The sequence below is a fragment of the Rhincodon typus genome, chromosome 4 (assembly GCF_021869965.1).
Source record: "Rhincodon typus isolate 14 chromosome 4, sRhiTyp1.1, whole genome shotgun sequence".
Lineage (NCBI taxonomy): Eukaryota > Metazoa > Chordata > Chondrichthyes > Orectolobiformes > Rhincodontidae > Rhincodon > Rhincodon typus.
The window spans coordinates 61390121-61413186 of record NC_063335.1 but is presented as its reverse complement, the minus strand read 5'-3'; the positions used below and the strand labels follow the sequence as shown (position 1 = coordinate 61413186).

General features: G+C 42.0%; 1 protein-coding gene across 2 annotated transcripts in view; it reads right to left on the bottom strand.

Annotated features, from left to right (window-relative positions):
- Positions 1 to 54: 54 nt before the first annotated feature.
- tmem68 (transmembrane protein 68) overlaps positions 55 to 23066 on the bottom strand; it is a 59749-nt gene continuing 36737 nt past the window's right edge. The window contains exons 6-9 of one of the 2 annotated variants that reach the window (XM_048595691.1): positions 6210 to 6270; positions 5014 to 5064; positions 3097 to 3236; positions 55 to 643 (exon numbers count right to left, since the gene is read on the bottom strand). In XM_048595691.1, the coding sequence (XP_048451648.1) occupies positions 539 to 643; positions 3097 to 3236; positions 5014 to 5064; positions 6210 to 6270 (357 nt within the window). In that variant the 3' untranslated portion in view covers positions 55 to 538. The remainder of the gene's footprint in view (positions 644 to 3096; positions 3237 to 5013; positions 5065 to 6209; positions 6271 to 23066) is intronic. The other variant, XM_020519297.2, reaches the window with a different exon arrangement.

Genomic DNA, 23066 nt, shown 5'->3' with positions numbered 1-23066 from the left:
GGGTCTAGGCCTGAAACGTCAGCCTTCCTGTTCCTATGATGCTGCTTAGCCTGCTGTGAACATAAAATTGATCTACTTCACTACCATCTTTCCCCCTCTGTATAGATCTTAAGAAGTCCCATCTCATGCAGCAAATCCTGTACTCTATCATTGACATTCCCCAACCAAATTCTAAATGTAGAAAGCAATTTGACTCCGGTCAATCTACCTTGAAATTGCAAGGGAGATGTTGAGTCTTTATTTAGTATCTTTCCATGACATACACGGAGATGAAAACATATTAGAAGTAGGCAGGTGAGCCAATGTTTTTCCTCACTCTGATGCTGTATAATGGCAGTCTAACGTGCTATGCCACATTTAGTACTAAAACTGTTAGAAAGTCAAGTAACATTAATACTGGTGCAAGACTTTTTCAACAAAATAATTTTAATGTATAACAGCAACCATTATTAAGTATTTGAATAGTTGTAGATACTTTAGAATGTGAAGAAAATGGTTTAAAAAGCGTTCACTGAAATGTGTTCTGTAAAGTGTAAAATCATTCATCTTTTTGCCTCCAGCGAACACGTTCTAAAAGGGCTCGAAGTATATTTCCTGGTATTTTTTGGTGTTTGTTTATTAAGCCCTGCACAGCTTGCTTTGCCTAGAAAAATGAGAAGATACATCACATAAGTGTGTTATGAATGACCTTGGCTTCACATCAGAATACTGTTGTGCTACAAGTATTAACGTTTTAAGTTAACCTCTCTTGATAACTATTTGCGGAGACCAGCAAGTTCTAAATCTGATTCAAATTCTTCAAACCCTCCTCCATCTATGTAAAGACAGTCTTTACGCTGACTTTAGACTAACACAGTAAACTATGTGATACACTTCAGTAAAGCCTTTGACAAGGTTCCTCCTGGCAGGCTGATACAGAAGGTAAAGTTATACGGGGTCAGAGGTGAGCTTGCAAGATGGATAAAAAAACTGGCTCGGTCATAGAATACAGAGGGTAACAGTGGAAGGGTGTGTTTCTGAATGGAAGGCTGTGACTAGTGGCGTTCCTCAGGGATCAGTGCTGGGACCTTTGCTATGTGTAATGTATATAAATGATTTGGAGGAAAATGTAACTGGTCTGACTGGTAAGTTTGCGGATGACACAAAAGTTGGTGTAATTGCAGATAGCGATGAGGACCGTCAAAAGAGTACAGCGAGATATAGATCAGTTGGTGACTTGGGCAGAGAGATGGCAGATGGAGTTTAATGAGGAAAAATGTGAGGTAATGCATTTCAGAAGGTCTAATCCAGATGGAAAATATACAGTAAATGGCAGAATCCTTAAGAGTACTGATAGGCAGAGGGATCTGGGTGTACAGGTACATAGGTCACTGAAAGTGGCAACGCAGGTGGAGAAGGTCGTCAACAAGGCATACGGCATGCTTGCCTTCAACGGCTGGGGCAGTGAGTTTAAAAATTGGCAGGTAATATTGCAGCTTTATAAGAACCTTAGTTAGGCTGCATTTGGAATATGGTGTTCAATTTGGTCGCCACACTACCAGAAGGATGTGGTGGCTTTGGAGAGGGTACAGAAAAGATTTACCAGGATGTTGCCTGGTATGGAGGGCATTAGCTATGAGGAGAGATTGGAGAAACTTGGGTTGTTCTCACTGGAACGACGGAGGTTAAGGGGCAACCTGATAGAGGTCTACAAGATTATGAAGGATATGGGCAGAGTGGACAGTCAGAAGCTTTTTCCCAGCGTGGAAGAGTCAGTTACTAGGGGGCATAGGTTTAAGGCGCGAGGGGCAAGGTTCAAAGGTGATGTAAGAGGTAAGTATTTTACACAGAGGGTAGTGGGTGCCTGGAGCTCGCTGCTGGGGGAGGTAGTGGAAGCAGATACAATAATGACTTATAAACGGCGTCTTGACAAATACATGAATAGGGTGGGAATAGAGGGATATAGTCCCCAGAAGGGTAGGGGGTTTTAGTTGTGATGGGCAGCATGTCGGTGCGGGCTTGGAGGGCTGAAGGGCTTGTTCCTGTGCTATAATTTTCTTTGTTCTTTGTACACCATCTCTATGCAGTAGTTTACCTGTGATAATCACCAGCTGGCATTTTAGCATATATGATAACAGCATACATGGGTCCTTTCAGTTTCCCTCTCCGGAAAAATATTTGGATCTGCCAATATCTTCTAGTCAACAAGCAGAGTCAACAACTCAGCTTGTGCAAAACTGACGGTTACTTTAAAGTTTTTGAGAAGATTTGTAGCTCAGATCATGGATGAGGTTGCTGACTTGCTTGCCAGCTGGCGTATTTGATTGCAGACGTTTCATCATCCTGCTAGGTAACATCGTCAGTGTGCCTCCAGTGAAGCATTGGTGTTCTGTCCCGCTTGTTATTCATATGCCTCGCTTTGCTGGGGTGCTTGGTATTATTTCCGCTTCGGTTTTTCAGTGATTTGTATATCGGGTCCCGTTCAAAGTGTTTGTTGCCAACACTCTGGTTGGAATGCCAGGCCTCCAGGAATTCCCTGGCATGTCTCTGTCTGGCTTGTGCTATTATGAATGTGTTGTCCGAGTCGAATTCGTATCTCTTGAGACACAATCAATTCTCAATGGTCCCAATACACACGGACAAAGAAGGACACGAGTTCGAATGGGATAACACATCCGTAATAGCATAAGCCAGACCGAGACTTGTCAGAGAATTCCTGGAGGCCTGGCATTCCAACCGGAACTCTATCAACAAACACAATTGAATTGGACCCAATATACAAATCACTGAAAAACAGAACTGGAAATAATACCAATCACACCAGCAAATTGAGGCATATGAGTAACAAGCGGGACAGAGCACCGGCGCTTCACCGAAGGTGGACTGACAATGTTACCTAGCAGGGCGACAAAACGTTTGCAATCAAACACGCCGGCTTGGCAAGCAAGTCTGCAATCTCACTGATGGTTAGTATTTAGTTGAAAAGTCTATTAAATATTTGTCTTCAGAATAGAAATATAGATTTTACAATGGGTTGTTCCCGCACACCGCTCCCCCCCCCGTCAAATAACGATGTGCCCAATTGCCTAACAACACAATAAAAGGAAAAGAAATTACCTTTTCAGCCAGTTCAGCAGCAGTTATATTGGGATCGTAAGGAATTGGATCTCCCAAGTAGGTACAAAATTTGACAGGAAAACCGCCATAAATTGGAACAAATGGCCATCTAAATTTTTCATACAACCATTTACATATACCTGTTAAAAAGTGAGAAAGTCATGCTGTAGGCTAAATGCTGTACAACACCTAATTAGGTAAGTTATGAGCATTACCATATGACCACACATTTCAACTTGGAACTATCAAAAAAAATTGTAATGTTTTCTTGAAAGACTAAGATCTAGAGTCATAGAGTCATAAAGCACAGAAAGAGATCCTTTGGTCCAACTCATCCATGCCAACCAGACATCCCAATCTGACCTATCACATTTGCCAGCATCTGGCCCATATCCCTCTAAACCCTTCCTATTCATATATCCATCCAGATCCCTTTTAAATGTTATTGTACCAGCCTCCACCACTTCCTCTGGCAGTTCATTCCACACACGCACCACCCTCTGCGTGAAAAAGTTGCCCCTCGAGTCTTTTTTAAATCTTTCCCCTCTCACCCTAAACCTACGCCCTCTAGTTTTAGACTCCACTTTCTGGGGAAAAAAAATCTTTGGTTAGTCACCCTATCCGTGCCCCTCATGATTTTATTAACCTCTATAACGTACCACTCAGCCTCCGATACTCCAGGGGAAAATGCCCTAGCCTATTCAGCCGCTCCCTATAACTCAAACCCTCTAGACGTAGCAACATCCAGATAAATCTTTTCTGCACCTTCTCAAATTTAACAATACCCTTCCTAAAGAAGGACGACCAGAACTGTATACAGTATTTTATTAGTGGCCTCACCAATGTCCTGTAAACCCACCACATGATGTCCCAAGAACTATACTCAATGTTCTGACCAAGAAGGTAAGTTGCTAAATGCCTTCTTCATCACCCGGTCTACTTTCCACTTCACTTTCAAGGAACTATGCACCTGCACCCTAGGTCTCTTTGTTTGGCGACACTCCCCTGCGCCCTGCCATTAACTACAGAAGTCCTGCCTGGTTGGCCTTACCAAAATGCAACGCCTCACAATTGTGGAACTCTGGAGTGAAGAAAGTAGGGCAGATTGGACTTGCGTACAAGGGATTACCTACAGGGTAGTGGGGGTAGCTGCGGTAGGATGAGACAAAAGGACACAGGTTCTCAGTTGGTAACCTCTTTCCTGGTACCAGGCACCTTGAAAAAGGGAAATTTGTGGGAGGGCACTGTTAAACCCAACAGAGTTTGTTTGATGGCCTTACAATAACACTGGAAGTCCAAGTACATTTGGGACAATCATTAAGCCACCACTAAATTCTGGCAGACTCAGCAATAATGACATTTAAGGGCTTGATAATGAGCCTAACTGGCCAGTGGCCAGATTCTCTGCATCAGCCCATTCCTTCTTTGATCTAATAGGGTTCAGTTTTCCCACTAGCAGGAATAGAGCGAGTGGCCTCTCCTACCATTTTGTGGGCCTGCATGCCACCTACCCTACTCCACTGGGCTGCATTAAATACAAATGCAATTACCAGCTCAGATGTTAGCTAAGAAATGATTACATGAGCTGTCATGTTCTAAATCACAGCCGATTAGTTAGTTTCAAAAGGAGCACCTCATCAGCCAGACTGCTAACTTTAACACGAGTGGTCAAGACAGGTATTAATATTAAACTGAATAATACGAAAGAACTCTTGGGCTACCAACAACACAAAGTTGACAAAACATTGTGTCCCTGCCACGGTAGCAATGAACTTTCCAAGCAGAAGAGAAACACAGCTAATTTTCCTCTACAGCTGATGAGGAACACAGTTCACTTTACATTTGCCATTTCTGTGTCTTCATTTTTGAAAAATATAAATATCTAATATAAGTTGAGTAACAACTTGTAAAACTTACCAACATAGATGGTAGTAATGGCAGGCAATAAGATTGGGAGAGATTCCTGGTCTGCCACATGATGGAAAGAAATTAGAGTCCCAACCACAATTTCAGGCTACAACATGCATCTAAATAAGTACGTTTTCTAGCAACTCAACTCCCTGGGAGGCCAGTTGGCTCAGTTCTCTCAATGGACAATATGAATCAGATTGGTGCCAACTGCCCTGAAATCAATCGTTATTGCAGGTGGGATGGATTTGGCATCTGCCTCCTTTCACTGCCTGTGATGGAGGTTGCGGCACCATGGATCGGTCCTGCTTTGGGCAGAGAACTCAAGAAGAAATAGACATAGCTGACAGCCAAGGGGAACTGTGTAAGATGTCACCAGGTCGAGAAGAGATGACGAGGCAAATTAAAGAGTGATTCTAAGTTTTGATTTTATGCATTAGAAGTTGAAAATATTGGAGATTTGATGAGTTCTAGGGCAGAGTTACTAGTGACAAGTCTTCATTGAAACACTGTCAGCAGTTCAATATGAACATAACCATTACGTTATATTAGAAAAATTATCAAATCAAAAATATTTGCGGTTACTTTGCCACATTGGGCATGCATACGTCTGTCAACATCGGTCTTTGAAAAAAGCGAAAGTATCAATTTTGGTTACATCAAAGCAACCGAGGATGGAAAAGGAACGTATCAAGCAGACGACAGACATTCACATATACACATTATACATTCATTCAACAATTATGAAATTGCCATTCCTTTATTCCAATCCATTTGCAATCAACAGAAAATATATTTATCCTTTCTGCACCAAGGTGATATTTCACATTAATAGTATTATCCTGCTTCCATGTTTGAGTCTATTTTTATTTGGAAAAGTGTAAACTATAGGATCAAAATGCTTGTGATTCTAAAAAACCCTAAATTAATGCATCTCAATGATTCATTATAGTTTTAGAGCGAACATGGAACTCAGATGGATATTTCAATCATGTGTCAAATATTAATGCAGAGAACATAACTAGAAATTATTCAATTCTATGCAGGAATTTAAATCTTGAGAAATACTTCATTGCCAACAGATTACAAAATAATTGTTTTAAAATGTTGAAACTGTAACTTGCATGGCTAATAACATAAATGAACATTAAATACATTGCAAGGTACAATTTACATTATCCACAAGAGGAAAAGATATTACTTACCAAAACATCCAAATGTCCTAAACCCTTCTCGAATATTCCGTGTAAACATAGGAATAATGGACTGAAAATAGTAAAAGAAAAAGAGTTAAAGCAGCATTTAAAACCTTTTACAAATTTAGATTGCCCAATGCAATTTCTTTTTAAGAAATATGTTTCAAATAATTAGCACAAGTAATGTAGTGCAAAGGTGAATTATACTGGATTTCAATGGATGCCTTCAAGAACCAACAATGCATAAAAATGAAACATTAATGTCTCCTTATTTTACTACTAGACAGGAAGGGTGATACCTTGCTGTGAAGAGTGTCACATACAACATGGATCATGAGGTTAGCTGATTGGAAACTGCTACCTTTTTATTATACTGCTGATGATTTGGTTCGTAATTTTTCTGATGGTCCAAAACATCAATTGCTACAACACCTTCCTAACCTAAATTTACATTGGTTACTGGCACTAGTCCTGATCTAGATATTGCCTTATTCTTTAAGTATTAGAGCAGTAACATTTTCATAGTGTATCACAGAGCAGAATTTGAGAGAATGACAACTTTCTTTTAAAAAACTGCTCCTTAGGTTTCATAATGACATAATAGTTGTGGCAGTAGTCCACATGAGCCCTTGTGCACTCTGCCATTCGATATAATCATATTTGATCTCCAATTTCAATGCCACTTTTCCTCCCACTCCCCATATTCTTCCATTTTCTAAAAGATGAAAAAAAAACAATTGTTGTCTAGAATATTCTCAAAGGTGAAGCATCCACAATGCTCTGGGATAGATAATTCCGAAGATTCACCTTAGAGTGAACAAATGTCTTTTCAGCTCAGTTCTAATTGATTGTAGCTGTGACCACGGCTTATATTTCCAAGCCAGGGAAAAAAACTTTGCCAGGGTGACAGGCTGAATAGACTGGGGCTACTTTCCCTGGAGTGTCAGAGGCTGAGGGGTGACCTTATAGATGTTTATTATAATGGAATCTTAGAATCCCTACACTGTGGAAACAGGCCCTTCGGCCCAACAAGTCCACACCGACCTTCAGAGCACTCCACCTAATCTGCACATTCCTGAACACTATGAGCAATTTAGCATGGCCAATCCACCTAGCCTGCACATCTTTGGACTGTGGGAGGAAACTGGAGCACCTGGAGGAAACCCACGCAGACATGGGGAGAATGTGCAAACTCCACACAGATAGTCACCCGAGGCTGGAATCGAACCTGGGCCCCTGGTGCTGTGAGGCAGCATTGCTAACCACAGAGCCACTGTTAGGCCCCAAAAGCATGAGGGGCATGGACAGGGTAAACAGACAAGGTCTTTTCCCCCAAGGGTGGGAGGAGTCCAAAACTAGAGGGCACAGGTTTAAGAATTCTTTCACCCTTCAGAATCCTGTATATTTCAATGAGATCATCTCTCATTCTCCTAAACTCCTGAAAGTATCAACCCTATTTAGTCAGCTTCTTATGACAGGTAACCCTCTCAACTCAGGAGACAATCTCGTGAAATTCTGCTGTACCCTTCCCAAAGCGAATACATATTTCATTAGATATTGAAACCAAAATCGTACAAAGTTGTCCAGCTGTGACCCCACCAAAGTCTGATACAACTACGGTAAGACTTTCTTATTCTTATACTCCATTCACATTGTAATAAAGTGCTTTTATGTTCTCATTTCCTCCTATCAAACTCCACAGTTTTGTGTCAAAGAACAATACAGCACAGGAACAGGAATAGGCCCTTCGGCCCTGCAAGCCTGCGCCAAAACAATCTGCCCTTCCATACTAAAACTAGTTTCACTTACACGATCTGTATCCCACTATTCCATTCCCATTCGTGCATTCGAGCAGGTGTTTCTTCAATGCTGCTATTGTGTCTGCTTCCGCCACCTTTTTTGGTAGCGCATTCAGGCGTTCACCACCCTTTGAGTGAAAAACTTACCTCGCACATCTCTTTTAAATTTCCCCCTGTAACAGTTGCCATATTTTAAAGACACAAAATGGCCGACAAGGGATAAACAGAATTAAACAGCCTGCTCCAGCATTTAGACACATGGCGGACAAGTAATTAAACAATTAAACACCTGCTTCAGCATTTACGTGAAACACAATGGTACCTTTGAACAGGGCTACTCCAAGCTGAATGGGAGGCCATGCACAAACAGCCATCGACAAGAAGATGTCTAAGGATAGATCCAAGTTCATTATACTAAAACAAGTGATTGATTCCAGTCTCATTAATAAAAGGATGTTGTCCCATTCGGTGAACAGTGTCAGCTGGAACAAGGGGTGTAAACGTCAGTCAGCCTAACTCATTTGCAGCTTTGAAAACAACAGCTGAAGTTATTTTGTAGTAATCAGCTGTCTCTGAAGTTATTCACAATAAAGGAATAGGTTCTAGTTAAAGATTCTTCAGATAACCACAGAGATGGATTTCAACATAATTATACATACACATACATAACCAAAATATAATAGAAGCATTAGGGGAAAACATTCAAATATAGATGTGAAAGTTAATTAGTCTCAGGAAAGGCTTTCCTTATTACTAAAAAGATGACTGGCACGTCCTGTACTATATAGATTGTTTGCAACTCATTAGTTAAAGAGTGCTAACAGTAGAAGTAGCTATAAAACTTTACATATAACTAACTTTATAATAGAAATTAATATTATGATCTTATAGTAGTTAGTTAGAACCAAATGTCTTTTTTTTAATGTATATATAATTGAGACAGTGGGAAAATATAAGAGTAACAGAATTTGATAGAGATAGCAAAGGAATACAAAGGAAAACATAATTCAAGCAGTCCTTATAGATAAAAAGGTGTAGAGCTGGATGAACACAGCAGGCCAAGCAGCATCAGAGGAGCAGGAAGACTGACGTTTCGGGCCTAGACCCTCCTTCACCTTGTTATCTCAGATTCTCCAGCATCTGCAGTTCCTACTATCTCTGAAACAATTACTACCCCAGTCCTTAGAGATAAGCAAGTTTGGAATGTGAATTAATATGATACATGGAACGATCCCAAGGCCTGGAGATTACAATGTTTGTTAAACACCATGAGATCATAGGAACCTGGGGCTGTCCACTGGAGTGCCCATCACTGATTAGGTGTTTCACAGGATTGGATGTATAGAACAAGGAGAAGAACACAGTGACCATGTTGTATGTGCTTATTGTAAAATAAAATGTATAAAAATCCTATATTTCACTATAAAAGTCAGAGTGTCATTGATCTCTTTTCCAATCTGAGCCGAAGATTAAGGGAACAATTGCATTCTCACGTCAAGACCGGATTCGGGAGGAGATCTTTGCCTCTTTCTCTGCACAAACCGGTGATTGCTTGAATAAGAATAAAGACCACCATGTGTCTGAATCCTGCCTGCCTCCTGAGTCTTTGTCCCTGGTCCGAGGGTTTCACGAGTACACACTGGCGCTACTTGATGCTGGCATACCTTTTGCCATGATTTGGGTCAGTGCGTTTATTTACCACCCTTTAGTTAGCATGGCACTCTGTGCGGTAGCGAGTCTGAAAGACAGAGCACAAAATGAACTTTTTAAAACTGGAGCAAACAGGAGGAGACAGAATTACAGGTGTGGTAGCAGGGTCGCAGATGCTGACAGCGCAAGAAAGCTAGATAAGAGGTAAGAAATCCTCGGGAGCTAAAAGTGATACCTACTAAAAGATTAATAGGAGGTTGGAAATCCTCCGGTAAAAAGAAATAGATAGAAGCAGCGGACCGCCTCAGACACATCTGGGAGGGAGTCCAGGAGAATGGTAGGAAAGGATAGGACCGGGATAAGACCCGCTGGGATCCAGTCTGGTCCATTCTGCAGACTGTGTCTGAGAAATAATATAAAGCCTTAATTAAGGACATGAAAAGGCACAGAAAGTGTTAATCATCTTGCCACTCTGTTTAAGCAGAATGCCAAAAAGGCACAGAAACAAGGTAAAATAGCTGCAGCGTTCATAAGTGAGAAAGAGAGAGGGGTGATGGCTTTCTGCGCTAGTTTATTGAACATTATAGAAGTGTTAACTCTTTGTGGTCAGGTTTGAATGCACCCTTGTTTGTTGGTTGCTAAATGTCGTCTTGTACAATTTGTATGTTTTTGCTTCTGGAGCTCGAGATCTGGGGATGCTTTGAAGTCAGTTTGCATTTTGGAATCTATGGTGATTTAGAAGTGTGGTGTGTGCCATGTGTGTATCAGTATGGAACATGCATAGTTAATGTAATGTCCATTTAAGAAAGTATCAGTGATTGTGCAAAGCAACAATCTGCAACGGAAATTTTAAAAAGTTGGATCGTAAAACTTGGTGAAATTTACCTTTTGGAATTGGCTCCATGTTGTGCTTGGACTGAGGAAATTTTAATTCCAGAAATTACCGTGTTTGGAATTTCATTTTCTGGCCGCAGTGAACTTCCAAATACTGTTTTAACACGAGCAAATCTCTAATTCCGGATGGTAAGGTTTGTTCATTGTAAATATACTTTGGTATATGAAATATGCAAATAATAAGAAACTTGGAATCTTGAAAATGCTACTTTCTTTGAACAAAACTCTGATGGTATGTTCTAAAATCTGAGAAAACTGATACATGAATTAGAAAGGTCAAATTTAACAAATGAGTTGGGCTTTTCCTTAAAGTATAACACTTCTTTTTGCTGGAGGAGGAGAGACAGATGACATAATTACATGCAGGAATCGACACCCCACCAATTTTTAATTCATATTAGATCAATACAATTCTGCTGGACGTGCAATAGATGGACACTTTTTTTTTTAAGAAATTTTGAGTCCATGTATGATGTTATTTTACTGCACTTGGTGCAGTATGGATAGAGAACTGGAGAATTAAAAAAAAACACAAATTAAGGAAGTACTCAATTGGGCTATGAAGGCAGAAAACAACCCAGGGAATATTAAGAAACAAGCAGCAATTGTTACAGAGAACACAAACAAACATGGAGCTTGTCCGATACAGGTAAAGGAGGGAGTGTGTTTCATGTGCAATGAGGATGGGCACTTTGCCAAGAACTGCCCCAGTAAGAAACGTAAGAACGGTGGAAAACTAGGACACAAAAAAAAAAGAGACTGCCGGTTCCAACATGGAGGCAAACAGGAACAAGGATTTAAACAGAAGCAGAATAATCTCTGGCCAGTTGCTAACACAAGGCAGCTGTAGCATTCCACCAGAAAGAAAATCTGCAGAATTGGAAATAGAAAAAAAGCAGTTACTGTTAAAGGAGCAAGACAAGTCTTAGGACTATTTAACTATCGCACGAGCTTTGTAGAAAATTATATAGTGAACTAACCAGACCCTGCAAGACCTTTCCTAGTTGTGTTAAGGGGGAGGATGTCGTTAGTGCCCACGTAGCACACTGGATGATTCGAACATACGACTATTGTCCCATCATGACCGGATCCATTTTACCTGAGTAGTATCCCACAGGCTGGAGCTTAACTCCATGACTCTGTAGTAATGCTGCAGATTGATTGCCATTGCTTTCACTGCAAAAGACCTTAACAAAGTGGGGCGGGCTAGCTCAGAAAAAATTGAATGGGGGACTGAGCAAGAGACAGCCTTTGTCAAAAATCAGACACTGGCCTCTGCAAGAGCACTAGGACTCCCTGACCTGAAAAAGCCCTTTCACCTCTTTTGCTACGTGGGCACTAATGACATCCTCCCCCTTAACACAACTAGGAAAGGTGATATTACACTCCCCACATACTGTAGTCTAGCTATTGGAAGCTGGCAAATTGGGACGTGTTACGGACAGTCGGTGAGCCAAATAGGAAGCTGCACTGTTGCCAGGAGACGTGGAAGTGGTTAAAAATAATGGGGAAAACTCAGCAAGTTATGTGAATCAGGAAATAAATACACATGATTGTATCCCTCTCATGGAGAAGGGAGAAATAGAGAGACGGGGTTGAGTTAAGGAACAGCCATTAGAGGGTATCATGGAAGATCATCCCTGGTGATAAGCAGTGGGATGTAGACATCAGCACATAGCGTCATCGAGACGCTGCGGGAAAAGAAGAGGGTGGACACCGTTGTGTGGTTCCCTGTGCAGATTGTCAAAGTCATTTGGCAGAAGGTCTCATCACCAGAACTTTCCAACAAGCACGAAGAGATTGCTTGGCTGGTGGTGAGAAGGGCACTACCTGTAAGATCCTTTATGTACACCCACTCAGCTTGCGCCATCACACACTGCCCTCAAGTGGCTGCGATGGGGTTGAGAATGTCACACATCTCCTTCTGCAATGTGCCTTTGCGAATAAAATCTGGAAGAAGACACAATGGTTTTTGTTGAGGTTCGTCCCAAGCAGTTCCGTGATGTGGGACTCTGTGCTCTATGGTCTGTTCCCCGGGACGCACACTGTGACAAACATTGACTGCGCCTGGAGGACCATCAACTCAATGAAAGCTGTTTGGTCTACCCGAACCTTGTTGGTCTTCCAGAAAAAGGAGTTGATCCCAACTGAATGTTGCAGACTGGCACATTCCAAGATCCAGGACTTTGTGCTGAGGGACGCACTAAAGCTTGGGGCAGCTGCTGCCAAGGCACAGTATGGACAGACCACGGTCTGAGGTCTTCCTGCTGAAGGTAAATGAGGGTCCATTCAGTTATTGGACCCTCCTAGTATGTCACAAATATGTAAACTTTAGTATCATATGTGTAAGAGGGGTCTTTGGTTTTGTGAATTGTGAAACTCCAATACTTTGTGTTTACCTGATACGCAATTGTGCAGAACCAAACTGCTTTTGTGTCAATGTATGTATATAAAGACGTTTTTATGAATAAAGTATATTTTTGAAATGAAAAAAAATTATGGGAATGGACTTCACAGTCAGTATGGACCTGAAGGGTATCGTGGAAGATCGTCCCTGGTGATAAACAGGAGGAGAAACATCCAAGCAGAGGGTGCTAAGCGTTGCTTGTTTACATTCTGGAAATGGACTTCACAGTTAGTGTGAGCATGAATGGAATCATGGAATAACCCGCTGTTAACGGTCAACCCCAAACATTACATTCCTGTAGTGTTTCCATCCCTCCTTCCTCTTCCAACCAAAAAAAAGGGAAAGGCAAGGTCCAGAAGAGACAGAACATCATGAGAGGTCTGCAGCGAGAGTTCCAGTGGGCAAAGGAACACAAGCCTAAACTGTTTCTGGAAACTGTTGCTGGTGAATAACAGGCAAACTTTGAGAAATTGTTATCCAAGCAGAAAGCATCAGAAGCTTCAATTTAGTATTACAAGTATTTAACATTGTAAGGATTAACTAACTTAAAGGCGTAAGACATGGCAGGAGAGCTCCAAATCGTAGTCTGCTCCTTTTGCTTGATGTGGGAAGCCAGGCACATTTCCAGCGCCTGGGCCCTGCATGAATGCAAGAAGTGTCTCCAGCTGCAGCTCCTGGAAGCCAGGGTTTCGGACTTGGAGAGCATCTGGGGACACTGTGAAGCATTAACGAGGTGGAGGGATTGTAGGTAGCATGTTTAGAGAGGTGGTCACACCGTAGACTCAGACTCCACAGGCAGGAAGGCAATGGGTGACCACCGTGCTGAACAGGAGGGCTAAGCAGGCAAAGCAAGAATCTCCTGTGACTATTCCCCTGCAAAACAGATATAATCATTTTGGACACTGTTGAGGGGAATTGCCTCTCAGGGGATAACAGCCAAATTCATGGCAACATGGTTGGCTCTGCCGCAGAGGGAGGCACAGCATAGGAATGCTATAGTTATAGGAGATTCAACTGTAAGGAGAATAGATAGGCCTTTCTGTGGCCTCAAACGACAGTCCAAGATGTTGTGTTGCCTCTCTGGTGCTAGGGTCCTGGATGTCTTGAAGCAGTTGCAGGACATTCTGGAGGGGGAGGGAAAGCAGCCAGTGGTCGTGGTACATGTTGGTGCTAACAATATAGATAAAAAATAGGATGAGGTCCTAAAAGCAGAATACAGAGAGCTAGGAAAAATGTTAAAATGTAGGACCTCAAAAGGTAGTTATCTCAGGATTAGTACCAGTGCCACAAGCTAGTCAGAGTAAAAACAGCAGGATACATAGGACGAACACGTGGCTGAAAAGATGGTTTGCGGGGGAGGCTGGGTCTGGTTCTGGGGGAGGGGGGACTTGTACAAACTGGATGGGTTACACCCGGACAGGACACACCCGGACAGGACCGGGACTGCCATCCTTGGTAGAATGATTGGGGAGGTTTTAAATTAGTGGGAACCAGAGGAACAGGGCAGTAGATGCAGAAAGTGAGGGAGAGGTAGAAACCAAGGCAAACATGACTAAGAACAAGAACAGGAAGGGAAACGCTGCAGGGGAGGTGGTCTGAAATGCATGCATGTAGACAGATTTAGAAAAAACGTAATAACAACAGATGTTGCGGAGATAGTAGGAACTGCCAATGCTGGAGAATCTACGATAACAAGCTGTAGAGCTGGATGAACACAGCAGGCCAAGCAACATCAGAGGAGCAGGAAAGCTGATGTTTCGGGTCTGGACCCTTCTTCAGAAAAATGTTGCAGATGTTGTGAAGGGTGATTTTAACTTTCCCTACATTGACTGGCACTCACTATGTGCTCAGGGCTTGGATGGGGCAGAATTTGTAAGGACCATTTAGGAGGGTTTCTTGACACAATCTTTAAACATTCCCAACCGGAAAAGGGGTTATACTGGACCTGGTTTTGAGAAATGAGCCCAGTGAAGTTTCTGTGGGGGAGCATTTCAGGAGTAGTGACCATAATACTGAGAGTTTTAAGATAATCATGGATAGGGATAACAGCAGTCCTCAGTAAAGGTGTTAAATTGGGGGAAGGCGGACAACAACAATATTAGGCAGGAACTGAAGAATTTTGATTGGAAGCAGCTGTTTGAGGGTAAATCTACATCGGGCACGTGTGAGTATTTCAAATGGCAGTTGATAAGAGTTCAGGAGCATCACATCCCTGTGAGAATGAAGGATAGGTATGGCAAGTTACATGAACCTTGGATGACCAGGGATGTTATGACCTTGATTGGAAAGAGAAAGGAAGCATACGTAAAATCAAGGAGGATGGGAACTGATGAAGCTCTTTAAGTATACAAGGGAAGTAGGAAAGAACTTAAATAAAGAATTAGAAGGGCTAAAAGTCATGAAAAGTCTTTAGGATTAAGGAGAATCCCAAGGCTTTTATACATATACAAAAAGCAAGAGACTAGCCAAGGAAAGGGTTGGCCCACTCGAGGACTAAGGAGGGAATCTATGTCTGGAGTCAGAAGAGGCAGATGAGGTCCTCATACTTTGGTCAGTACTCACCAAAGAGAAGAACTGGTGGAGGATGATCTTAGGGAAGGGAGTGTGGAATTTCTAAGTCAAGATGTTATTATAAAAGGAAGAGATGTTGTGCATCTTAAGAAATATTAAGGTAGATAAATCCCCGGGTCCTGATGGGATCTATCCCAGAATACTGAGGGAGGCAAGAGAACAAATTGCTTGGGCATTGACAGACATCTTTGTATCCTCTTTGGCCAGAGGTGAGGTCCCAGAGGACACGGAGAATAGCCAATATTGCCCCATTGTTTAAGAAGGGGTGATCCAGGAAATTATAGGCTTGAGTCTCACATCAGTAAATTACTGGAAAAGATTCTGAAAGACAAGATCTGTATGCATTTTGAGGCAAATGGACTTATTAGCAATAGACAGCATGGATTTGTGCAGGGGAGGTCATGCCTCAGTAATGACTTTTTTGAGGAAGTGACAAAGATGATTGATGAGGGAAGAGTGGTTGATGTTGTCTACATGGACTTCAGTAAAGCCTTTTACAAGGTCCATCATGGCAGACTGGTACAAAAAGTGCGTGGTACCGGGTATCACATGGTATCAGGGTAAGCTGGCAAGATGGATACACACTGGCTTAGTAATAGCAGACAGAGTGTAGCATTTTCAGAATGGAAAGCTGTGACTAGTGGTGTTCCACAGGGATAGGTGCTGGGACCTCTGCTGTTTGTCATCTACATTAATGATTTGGAGCAAAACATGGCTGGTCTAATTAGTTTGCGGAAGATACGAAGTTTGGTGGAGTTGGGGACAGTGAAGAGAATTGTCAGAGGATCCAGCAGGATACAAACTAGTTGGAGGCATGGGCATAAAAATGGCAGATGGAGTTTAATCCAGACAAATGGGAGGTGATGCATTTTGGAAGGTCAAGTACAGTTGGAAATTATACAATGAATTGCAGAACCCTTAGGACTATTGATATGCAGAAGGATCCGGGCATGCAGGTCTGCAAATCACTGAAGGCGGCAGCAGAAAAGGCCTATGGCATGATTGCTTTCATTGGAAGGGGTATTGAGGGTAAGGATAGACAAATTATGCTACAGCTTTACAGAACTTCAGTTAGGCTACACTTGGAATATTGTGTACAGTTCTGGTTACCACACTAACAGAAGGATGTGCATGCTTTGGAGACGGTACAGAAAAGGTTTACCAGGATAGGGGATTTTAGCTATGAAGAAAGTTTGGCTAGATTCAGTTTGTTTTCACTGGAACGTAGAAGGTTGAAGCTGATAGACGCTTATAAGAATGTGAATGGCATAGGTAGAGTGGAAAATATGAGGCTTTTTCCCAAGGTGGAGGAGTCAATTACTAGGAAACTGAGCCAAAGCAGGCAGCAGTAATTGGAGTTAAAGCACACCAGACCCAAAATGTTAACTCTGATTTTTCTTCACAGATGCTGCCAGACTTGCTGAGCTTTTCCAGCAACTTCTATTTTTGTTCCTGATTTACAACATCCACGGTTCTTTCCGTTTTTATCAGAATAAGAAATTCTGTCTGGTCATGGTCAACCAGTTTACTAGATGTGTAGAAGCTTTCCCCACAAAGGTCTGTACCGCGACATTGGCAGCAAAAATATTGGCAGCTGAAAAATTATCCAGGAAGCTGTGTGTGTGTGTGTGTGTGTGTGTGTGTGTGTGTGTGTGTGTGGTGCGGTGTTGTTGGGGATGGGGTGGTATTGCAGTTCCCCTACAACTAGACTCAGACCAAGGCACCCTTTTCACAGGCAAGTTCCAGAATATCCCCTACCACCCACAGAGCTTGGGTATGACACAGAACATGAATAGAACGCTGAAAAATGCTCTGACCAAGGCAATGACAGAACGGGTTAAACGGACCATTTCCCTAACAGCAATTCTGATAGCCCAGAGGGCAGCACCCTCGAGGGTCACTGAACTAACACCTTTTGAGCTCATGACAGGATGAGCACTGACAGTCTTCCAGGACATAATCATGGGGGGGAACAGAACTGACTAACAGCAAGGGACAAGTCTGGGATTACACGAAATCCCTCTGTAAGCATTTACACATACTTCACTGACAGGAATGAGACCAGCAGCTTGTCAAGGACTGGGAGTCTGAGGGACACCAAGGACGAACAGAAATGCCAGCACCAGGATCAAAGGTCCTGGTGAAAATAATCCCAAGCAAGAGAGTCTTGTCCCCCAGGGAAGGACCTCATCAAGTAATATTAACAGGTAACAGGAGTGCACTTATTAATGAAAATGGAGTTGGTAAATAGGGACATCCTATCCAGCTAAAAGTATACAGGAACTAATAGTATAACAGTCCAGCCTGCTGGTGTGGTATTCTCTCTCTCTCTCACTCTCTCTTTCTCATCTCTACCTCCTGCAGGTTTTAAAGGGCCCTCACTGAGTGATCACCAACAAGCAGCAGGAACAGAATTCTCGACGCCAGGATGGCAGCCGGAATAGATTAGGGCTACATGTAAATATATGTAATGTGGTGGCATGGTGACTGTAATTAAGAATAGAACTGATATTAGCATAAGCATGAAAATGCTAATCCTCTTTGGGCACCTCTGAATTTTGATCCCAAAGGAGGCTGACAGGCAAGTGGCAGGATGAGAACTTAATTTTAATACATTTTTATACATGTCAATGTGCCTATGCCAAATGTATTAGTGTCTCCAGTTGCGGCATCTGCATGCACATTCCAAAACACTCTGAGGGAGGTATACCCCTGTGGTCCATCCCCTTTAATGCATCAGAACTAGCTGAATGGGCATTGAACAGAACAGTACTACAGTGCATAGTTTTGGGGAGAGATAAAAATGCCCAAATGGGGAAGGAAAATATTGCATCAATACCACCCACCACTGGGTCCAGTGGAAGTCAGCAGGGTATGACCTGACAACTGCTGCAGGTTGGTACCAGCCCAACTATAAGACCTTGCAACAACACTCTTTTGTCACACTGATTAGCACTTCATGAATAGGGAAGCCCGCCGGTACGATTTGCTTAGAAAGAATGGATCCTAGACTGCTGAAAGTAGGAATTAGTAACTGTACTCAGACATAAGATGTTACCCCACCATGTCGTCACTTAAGCGATGGCACCTGGTTGACCTTCAGGAATCAGACAAATGAGGGAACGTTCCAACAACACTGGTATCTAGTGATTATCACCCAATTCACCATATATCTCTGACAATTCCGAGAGAATTACTGATTTGGCCAACCGTGTCCAAAAACAAAAGAACAAACTCAAACAACCCGCATCTTGATCCTATGGAGTTGGGCATTGGGGTAGCTGGGATCCCTGGGGACGTGTGTTGTCAGGGAATAATAATTTTTGTTGTTATCATCCTTTTCATTTATATTGCTTGAATAATGTTTAAATGTTGCATTGTTACACTGATGATGATGACTGCAGAAGGGCCACAGACCGAGAAGGTGGCCCTGCTACGTACTACTAAAATCAACGAACTTCTAGTGGAATGACGAAAGAAAATGACTAGCTCATCATAAGACGCGAAAATGATCATGGACGTGACATCTCTGAAACAAGATTACTCATGGACTTTGATTTGGACTTTTTGTTAATAATGTTGCTACAGCCATAATCTGGCTGAGGGACAAAGGACGGAACTGGAAGAGCTGCCCATATTTGAAAGACAGACAATGGCTGACAAGAGATATACAGAATTAAACAGCCTGGTCCAGCATTTAGACACAAAATGACAGACAAGTAATTAGAACAGAACTAAACACCTGCTCCAGCATTTAAGTGATACACAATAGTACCTCTGAACAGGGCTATTCCAAGATGAACGGGATGCCCTGCACAAACAGCTATCAGAGACAGTTTGATAAGAAGATGGCTAAGGATAGACACAAGTTTATTAAATGACGACAAGTGATTGATTCCAGCCTCATTACTGAAAGGATGTTGTTTTACTAGCTGAACAGCGTTAATTGGAACAAGGGGTATAAATCTCAGTCCCTGAGACAGTCAGCCTAATGCATTATGCAGCTGTGAAAACAACAGCTGAAGTTATGTTGTAGTAATCAGTTGTTTCTTTCAAGTTATTCACAATGTTAAGAAATAGGTTCTAGTTAAAGATTCTTCAGATTATCACAGAGATATATTTCAATATAATTATAGATACACATACATAACCAAAATATAATAGAAGCATTAGGGGAAAACATTCACATTTAGATGCGAAAGATAATTAGTCTCAAGATACGCTTTCCTTATTACTAAAAAGATGCCTGGCACGTCCTGTACGATACAGATTGTTCGCAACTCATTAGTTAAAGTAGAAGTAGCTTCAAACTTTACATATAACTAAGTTTATAGTAGAAATTAATATTTGGATCTTACAACAGTTAGTTAGAACCAACTGTCTTTTTTTTAAATGTATATAACTGGGACAGTGGGAAAACTGGAGGAGTAATGTGAGTGGGGAAATAAGAGGAGTATCAGAATTAGATAGAGATAGCAAAGGAATGCAAAGGTCACCAGAATTCAAGCAGTCTTTAGAGATAAGCAAGTCTGGAACATGTCCGAAGGAGTATAGTTAGTAACTCTGGAATGCAAATTAATAAGATGCACAGAAAGATCCCAAGGCCTGGAGATTACAATGTCTGATGAACACCACGAGATCATGGGAACCTGTGGCTGTCCACTGGAATGCCCATCATTGATTAGATGTTTCACAGAATTGGATGCATAGAGTAAGAAGAACAACACAGTGGCCACGTTGTATGTGATTACTGAAACATAAAATGTATAAAAATGCTGTATTTCACTGTAAAAGTCGGAGTGTCATTGATCTCTCTTCCAATCTGAGCTGAAGATAAAGGGAACAACAGCGTTCTCACGTCGAGGCTAGACTTTTTGCGAGGGGAGGAATCTTTGCCTCTCTCCCTGCATGAATGAGTGATTGCTTGAATAAAAATAAAGACCACCATGTGTCTGAATCCTGCCTGCCTCCTAAGTCTTTGTCCCAGGTCGTAGGGCTTTTATTCCTACACCCCTTCCCCCCCTGCACCCTGAACCTGTCTCCCCTAGTATTTGACCCCTCCAACCTAGGAAAAAGCCTCAGACTTTCCACTCTCTCCATGCCATTCATAAGCTTACAAATGTCTATCAGGTCACCCCACAACCTCCTGCGTTCCAGTGAAAACAGACCCAGTCTATTCAAGCTATTCTCACTTAACTTGCATAAATCTACTTGGACCTGTATCATCTTCAGTCTGTATTGCCATCGAGCTTTGTATCATCAAAGTTAGATATATCCCTTCATCCAGGTCATTAATATAGACTGCAAATAAAAAGGCCTAAGCATTGATCCCTGGAACACTCCACAACATTCAGCCTTCCAACTTGAAAATACCCTGTTTATCATTACACGGTTTCCTGTCCACTGAAAAATCCTCTATACATAATATATTACCCTAAACTCCACAAGGACTTAACTTGCACTTTTCTCTTTCATGAAGCACCTATCAAATGCCATTTGGAAATCCACACATACTCCATCCATTGGTTTTCCTTCATTTACCTTACTTGTTACAACCTCAAAAAATTCTATTAGATTTGTAGAAGCATGACTTTGTCGGATCATATTATGATTGTCTGAGTAAATGTTAATACTAAATTGCAGTATCTTCCTGACAACTGATATTAAGCTCACGGGCCTTTTGCTCCCTGGTCACCATGTCACAAAATAGATATAGAGGCTCAGGAGACAGCGCTAATCAATCTTATTCCCCAATCACCCCATGCTCACTGATCTGCACTGGCTCCTGCTCAAGCAATGTCTTAAATTTAAAATTCTCATCTTTGGTTTTAAATTACTTACCTGGCCCCACTTCTCCCACTTTCGGGGATTTCATCCAAGTCCACAATCCTCTAAGATTTCTATGTTATTAATCCTTCTGACCTCTTGACCATCCCCAGATGTAACTGCCCTACCATCAGTAATTATGCTTTCAGATCCCTAAAGTAAAGCTGTGGAATACTCCTCTCACCTTTCTTTCTTCCTGTAAGTCACTAATATTCATTGCTAATCTCTATTATGTGGCTCGACTTCATTCTTTGCTTTGTAATGTTCCTGTGAAAAGCACTGGGAGGGTTCATTTTGTTAAAGCCAGTATACAAATATAAATAGTTGGCTATCATCCATTTCTGGTTTATAATTTGTGTCAAGTACTGTGAAAATATTTATACATCCTTTCTGCTATTCCTTCAAGTTCTTTTACTCTCTGCCTTTAAAGGATCAACATTTACTTTGGGCAGATTTGGTGTATTTACATTTCCAGAATTAATCAATAGAGGCTGATAAACAAATTAGAGCATTGCAGATGGCTCGTTGGTCTAGGGGTATGATTCTTGCTTAGGGTACTGTACAGCGATGATATGTGAGAGGTCCCGGTTCAACTCCCAGACATGCCCAGGTTTCTTGCTTCACTTTTGCCACAATGCCAAATCAGCCTTCCGAGAAACCAGCTTTGTTAAATGAGGTCGGATTGCCTGAAGTGGGGATGGGGCAGAGGTACCATTGCAAAGGGGTGGCACAGTGATACAGTGGTTAGCACTGCTACCTCACAGCGCCAGGGACCAGGGTTCGATTCCACCCTTGGACTGTCTGTGTGGAGTTTGCACATTCTCCACATGTCTGTGTGCTCCGGTTTCCTCCCACAGTCCAAAGATATGCAAGCTAGGTGGGTTGACCATGCTAAATTGCCTGTAGTGTTTCAGGGATGTGTATATTAGGTAGGTTACAGGGGGATGGGTCTGGGTGAGATGCTCTGAGGGTCAGTGCGGATTTCCACACTGGAGGGATTCTATATGATAATAAAAGCTCAACAAACTAATCCCTGAGACGGAGGGATTGCCCTGTGAAGAACTAACAAGTTGACTGGGTCTATAGTTTCTGGGGACCTTGGGATTATGTGTGTTGCTCAGATTGGAGGACATGGTCTCCAAGTGAAGGAAAGATATTTAAGACCAAGATGAAGTGGGGTTTCTTCTCTCAGAGAATGTGGTGAACCTTCATAATTCTCTGCCTCAGTGGGCAGTGGAGGCTTAGCCATAGAGTATATTCAAGACTGACAATGACAGAAGTTTATATATTAAAATCAGCAAGAGATACAGGGATAGTGCAGGATCAAGCTACTTCTCATTGTATAGTATACTGGACTCCGGGGGCTAAATAGCACACACTTGCTCCTATTTCTTATGTAGTTTTTTGTATAACAGTAGAGACTTTTGTAATCTTTTTTAATATTCCTAGCTAGTTTCCTCTCATTCTAAGATAGCAAGAACTGCAGATGCTGGAGTCAGAGACAATACAGTGTGGAGCTGAAGAAAGACAGCAGGTCAGGCAGCATCTGAGGAGTAGGACAGTTGACGTTTTGCGCCTAGACCCTTCATCAGGACTCATCCTATTTTTGCTCCCCTTGTCATCCATGTCTTGATTGCCTTGGACAAATTTTTAAAACTTTCCCAAACTTCAGGCTTACTCCTATTCTTTGCAACATTATAAGCCTCTTCTTTTAATCAG